Here is a 6,261-nt window from a genome sequence, read left to right on the forward strand (position 1 = left end):
AAGGAGATTGATAAATGGCATCCTGAAAATATTAGTGGAGGAAGCAATTATTTGAACTTAAGGTCTAAGCCTAGTACAACCAGAAATAGGTCAATCCCAATCATAAAATGGTATTAAGTACAAGTTGGTACTTGTTTGGCTCCCATTTGAACAACATCCCACCTCTTGCCTTTGACTTTTTGACTTTTTCGGGTTGACACTAGGTTCGATTTCCTTCAAATTTTCTTTCTTTAGGAAAAGATTATTCATTAATGAAGAGATAAGATGACGATGCACTCTTCCAATAAGCGCAATCAAGATTCATATATCGAAATGAATGGTATTCCCTCTAGTTACAGATAAGTGTGTGATTGACTTCTATACTTACCAAAAGTCTAGAATACCTTCTTGTGACTACAAACTATGAGTGTTTTATGAACAAATCAATCGCATCAACAAGTTGTAGTGATAACAGTAGGCAAATAAGTCGGTTTAATTAGCTTGGAACCTTGGCCAACAAAGAAGTGTTGCAAATGTTAATTATTGAGAAGGGAGTGAGAGTTAAATTCCATGACTAATATAGGGATTGTTTGATATAGGAGGCCTGTATGATTTAGTATAGAATGAAAAACGGCCGTTTAATAAGTATTCTGAATGGACAGTCTGGATGATAGAACACAGAGCAGCAGCAGGGAACAAACCATAGGTAGTTCTGAAAAATCGGATATGCCTATAAATCGAGCAATTTAGGGGCTGTTGGAACCATTCAAAGGATATTAAAAATTTACCAAATGAATGAATGATATTGACATCTGACCAGTTCAAATGTTGGCTCTTAATTTGCAATCAGACAACCCTCTGAACAAAATGGGCAATAGAATAGAGGGATACATGCATGTGCAACCTTGATGGAAAAACCAACATTGACAAAACTCCAAAACCAGCAGAATAATGCAAATAAATAATTGAAAGAAATTCTAAAAGCAAAGAAGCTTTTTCAGGAAGATGGATAAAGATGAGTTTTGATGAGGTGGCCTAAAGTATACAAAGCTAATTGTGTACCAATTAGTTTTTAGTGGTTCAGAATTCATTTAATCACTTACCAGAATAGGAAAGAGAGCCAAATAAAATAAACACACTCCATTTGGTAATGATCTTTTTTCAGGATCTAGTAACTTGAAATAGATTTATGTATAAAAATAATTGAAAAAAGATGAGGCAAATTAAAGAACTCAAGACTATTCCAAGATTGACTGTATGCTTTTACAAGACAATATCAATAAGAAAGATAAGGTGCTAATAAAAGCCACAAAAAAATCTTGAAACAAATGTGAGGAATTTCTGCATTGCTCTTAAAGTGCATACCTTTAATGCAAGCAAGAATCAAGATATTAATAAAGTGCAGCAATTCCTGTGGTACTTAGCGACATGGGTCTGCCACATTTCTATCACAAGCATCTATTCTCTATGCAGATATTCTTCCAAACCAATTTGTCGATAACTAAAGCATAGCATGTTCATAATTAACTAACATATTATACCAATTTTGATTTTAATAGTCCAAAATATCCAACACCAAACTGTTTAGCTGAATGAGAAATCAAGATGGTTTGATAAGATTCAGCTGTACTTGATGGAGAATCAAGATCTTATCAAAGATCCTCTAGAAATCTAATTATTAGAATTTATTTAGATTAATTTTGGGGATTTTATCAGTTCTTAGTCTTGTCGAGACTTGTGATGATATGTGGAACCCCTTTAAGTTTCTATCCAAAGAGGGGAGATTCTTATATATATATATATATATATATATATATATATATACAAGTTTGATGGTCCATTTTTAGTTAATGTGGGACTCCAATGCGTGTATTAATTAATCTAGCTTATAAATGACCACAAAAAGACAAGAAATAAAAAAACCAAAGGGAGTCCCTAAAAAAAGCACTTCCATAAATATTTTTGTGATAAGTACTAGCACTAACGACACCACTATCAACATGCCATTATAGAAAGGAGTCCTTCTAAGCTCTTTCTCTTAGCTTTATTCCTACATAACCCAAAAGCAGTAGTGTGTAGTTACCTTTTTCATCAAAGAAAAACCCTCCTCATCCCAAAGATATGAGGCGTATACTGGCGGTGATGAGGCAAAACATCGAAAATATGAAGAAGAGTCCTAAAGTGGCTGATGAAAACATGTTTGGAGAAGGAAATGGAACAGAGTTTCCAATTATAGCTCATCATACAAGACAAGGTCGGAGTGGTCTTTCTCTTATACACAGCATAGTTAGAGCTCCACTCTCACTTGTATCATGTCTATCTTCTCACCCACATATCAATGGTGCTACAGATGGGGTTTGGGTTTCCGGTGAGCTCACACGGATATCGGAGGTGAATCATCTTATGGTTAGTGATAGCATGCGCTATGCTATTTTGATGTGAGGCTGTAACCAGTGGCTTTCACTCAATTATGGGCATTAAAGAGACAAGATAAGAGATTTAGCTGATAAATTAATACTTCATGTTGGTATATTCTTATATTTCTATCCATGATATCTAGTATATAGATATACAGTGATCAATACATGAATTGAGTCAGGCTTGTCTTGTTTGCTACAGGGTTATTTTTTAGATAACCTTTGGACATATTTTCTTTCGAATGCATGACCTTCCAACATATTTAAGTACGCATTTGTATAACACAAGATTGCCTCTGAATCTGTAAGAAGGTCCTGTGTTTAAAAAGAATGTCAGAAAATCATTCTCCTAAATAATTATCACGTGTGACATGGCATGAGAAAAGAAGATCTGCATTATTGGTGTATGCATTCCTTATCTCCATATGCTTTTGATTTTTAAATCAAAATTTGTTGTAAAGCTCTTGTTATTGATTGATGTGGTTATCAATTATTTATCTATAACCAAAATGTTCTTTTTATCGATTTTGAAGGTAAAATGTAATCAATTTGACTCTTAAAAGGCAAAAGGGGACTATTTTGGGCTAGATATAGTAATATGCTAGCATGTAACTCTATCAAAGTGGCATCACAACTTTTAAATTGTACCAACAGATCAAGCATATTAGATCTAGATTTCAACCTAGTAGAAGACTGTAAAAGGTTGCATTCATCATATTACTAGAAAATAGTCAAAATACCAAGTGACAGTCCAATCTGTCACCATAGACATTCAAGAAAAAGTGAAAGTAGGAAAAGATCAAGGATAATGGATACTGAAATTCAAGACAAGTAAAGAAAGTAATACAAGCAAAGAAAAAGGCTAACTGAAAATGAAAGAAAGCCACTTACTTCGCTACAAAAACGAAGAGACTCAGAAAGATTGATATTTCTGAATATAGTGCGCTCAGAACTGTAGAATAATCACAGTTCATAGTGTAAGAACCATAAATTGATATTTGGATGTTTTGAATTATTTGTTTACTAGGAACTGTGATTCAAAATAAATAAAACAATCACAGTTCATACTTCAAAGTGACCAAATTGGTGCTCATCTCAACTCCTTTTGTTTGGGTAACCGTGGGTTTCCGGGCCGGCTTACGCCCACCAACTGGTTTGGAGTAATCGCAGGTGAACCTCCATGGCCACAAGGGCTTTGGCGCGCTCATTTCGACTCGGATTCAACTTAAAACCATGGAAATCTTGATCAATTGACCAACCAATGCTTGTTCTTAAATGCAGAATGATGCGTGAGCTTGCTTGTTTCTAGGTGTCACTCCTATGTTAAAAGTGATTATTTTCGTCTGTGACTTCAGATCTAACATTGAAAACAATCTTAAAAATCAAACTAAACGACAAACTATAGTTGCAGTAATTCCACGGCTACCCAAGTGTCATCGGTGTCAGTTTAACAAGTGGCAGAGTAAAAGGGTAGTATAAAAACTAAGTTAGTTCTCTGGTGTGATGTTTGATTAGACAGACAACTCCATTTCTAAGCTTAAACCAAACAGTAACCATAGTTGTGCCTTTTTTAGTGATCTCCAATTTGCTAGAACAAGTGCATAAAACTAAAAGAACACTAATTATTACTAAAGGAAGAACAAAACGCAACTAAAACACCTTTAAAGTCCCATCATTATCTCAACACCATGAGAAATCAAATCCCTTCAAATGCTAATCTTCCCATTCTGGCTATTTCGGTTTTCTTTTCTATCAAGCTCAAATGAACAGGAATAATTAAGTTTTGATGAGTAAAAAAGATAATTGTGTTGCTTCCGTGACTCGAACCCAACATTACTTGTACAAGTACCTTTACCAGAGCCTCACGCATACTCCCTTCAGTATACACAATTCATGATACAGTAATCCAGTATCTGGCTACGGCACACTATACTTTCAATCAAATGCATCTGCATGCAATACATCGATCTAGTAATTAGTTCGTAAACCTTACACAAATCGCTAATTAGTTAAACGTAATCAAGTTTACGATGAATATGATCAACCGAAACATGAATCTGCTAGTATTGAAATTCAATCTTCTAATATAGTGGATCGATCTAATTTACCTTGTTCTTTTCTGGCGATTAGGGATCCAGATTAATCCTACATTTTCATGATCTTGAGGTTGAAGATCAACGAATACCTATCGAGTAATGGAAAATTTACAGAAATCACGGATTTACCCTTTTTCATTATTTTTTTAATATTTTTATCTATTACCTTTTCAAATAACTTGAATTTCATTATAACTGTATATACTATATTATAAATCATATGCTAAAAATTCTTAAAAATTATTTTTTACGTATAAAAAATTATATATTGATATATATTACTTAAAATTTAAGATTACAAGTAAATTATGTATAAGTACAATTTATTAAAGCTCCATGTTTGAATTTGTGTAACTAACTGCAGATAAATATAATCAAATAGAGGATAAATTTCTTATTTTAAAATATAAAAAATCTAAAATATAATTAGGATAATTATCGAGTTCTAACAAAATAATTAATTATTATCTTTATAAGAAATTTATATTATTAAAATAAATATAAATTACTTCGTTATTGAACCTAAATTAAATTATAATAAAAAAATTGAATTAAAAAAGTATACAAAAAATATGAATTTTAAATAGTTAATTTAATATTAATATCGATATATTTTTGTCAAAATTTTATGATATCATCGCTTTCTCAAAATCACAGAAGATCATACTATAGTATCGACTGAGATACAAAATAAAAATGAAATATTAAAATCAAGATATATCTCGATGCATTGCGCAAGTACCCTTCTAGTCCCTATAAATTGATTCGTAACACATCAACTCTGATAAATTCAGTTGTCACAAATGTTATTCATAAATACATTTAAACATTATCTATAAATTAAGGGGTCGTTTACCGAGTATCACCTGTGTTAGCAGATGTGCTTCAAAAAATCTTACTGGGTAAGGGACATGACAAAGACTGATAGTCTTATCCAGTAAGTGAGGAGAAAAAAACTTTACTAACAATCTCTTTTGATGACCGAGAACGTTGCCCCATATGTAAGTGAAGATGATGACTATTTCTTATAAGCACTTACCTGGTGAGCATTTTGTAAATGACTATTGGGTTCCAGGCCTTATATAGAGTTGAATAAACTTAATCCCATATTTAGATTCGTACCATCTCGTATAAAATTACAACATACCATGCCCAACATCGGCCTTCAACCCATTCTAGAAGCACATAGACCTTCGGTTCGAACTAATATCTGGTCGAAAATACGACCCCTATCAATTTGTCTTAAACCAACGACCCAATCGTATAATCTAGTCACGACCCAATGAATTCTTATCTGAGTCCGAAGCCAAATTGGCTCGTTCCTAGACCCATTTTGCTCAAACTTCTTATTACCTATGAGTTAGCTAAAAAGGGTATGCATAAGCGAATTCAGAAACTTACGTGAGTGAGAGACTTAAGGATACAAAAAAAATCGAAACCGAGTAACTCAACAGAAACAAAACGGTTCGGTTAACCGAATAAGACGAGTTTTAGTCTCAATTTTTTTTTTACTATATCGGTTAATCCAATAGAATATAATATTATAATTAATTTATTAGATTCCTTCTAGATGAATTGGTTTAAGCATTTATAAAATCAACATTAGGTGAATTTATTTATCTTTACCCTAAAAACAAAAAAAATTGAGATATATTTAACAAAACCATCGACCAATGACATCACTGTACCATGATTGCAAAAAATAACAGTAACAAAACAATCAATATGCCAAGGAACAACTGTTAAGCGAGGGGGCGGGGGTTCGTCAA

The 6,261-nt window shown here is 32.8% G+C and overlaps 1 protein-coding gene across 1 annotated transcript; it reads left to right on the top strand.

Moving 5' to 3' along the window:
• The first annotated feature begins 2,009 nt into the window (after positions 1 to 2,009).
• On the top strand, positions 2,010 to 2,656 carry LOC112517019. The gene has a single exon (XM_025124314.1). The coding sequence runs from the start codon at positions 2,101 to 2,103 to the stop codon at positions 2,419 to 2,421; it is 321 nt and encodes a 106-aa protein (XP_024980082.1). The 5' UTR covers positions 2,010 to 2,100; the 3' UTR covers positions 2,422 to 2,656.
• The last annotated feature ends 3,605 nt before the right edge of the window (positions 2,657 to 6,261 follow it).

The sequence above is a fragment of the Cynara cardunculus genome (genome assembly GCF_001531365.2).
Source record: "Cynara cardunculus var. scolymus isolate 2C chromosome LG 8, CcrdV1, whole genome shotgun sequence".
NCBI classification, from domain to species: Eukaryota; Viridiplantae; Streptophyta; class Magnoliopsida; order Asterales; family Asteraceae; genus Cynara; species Cynara cardunculus.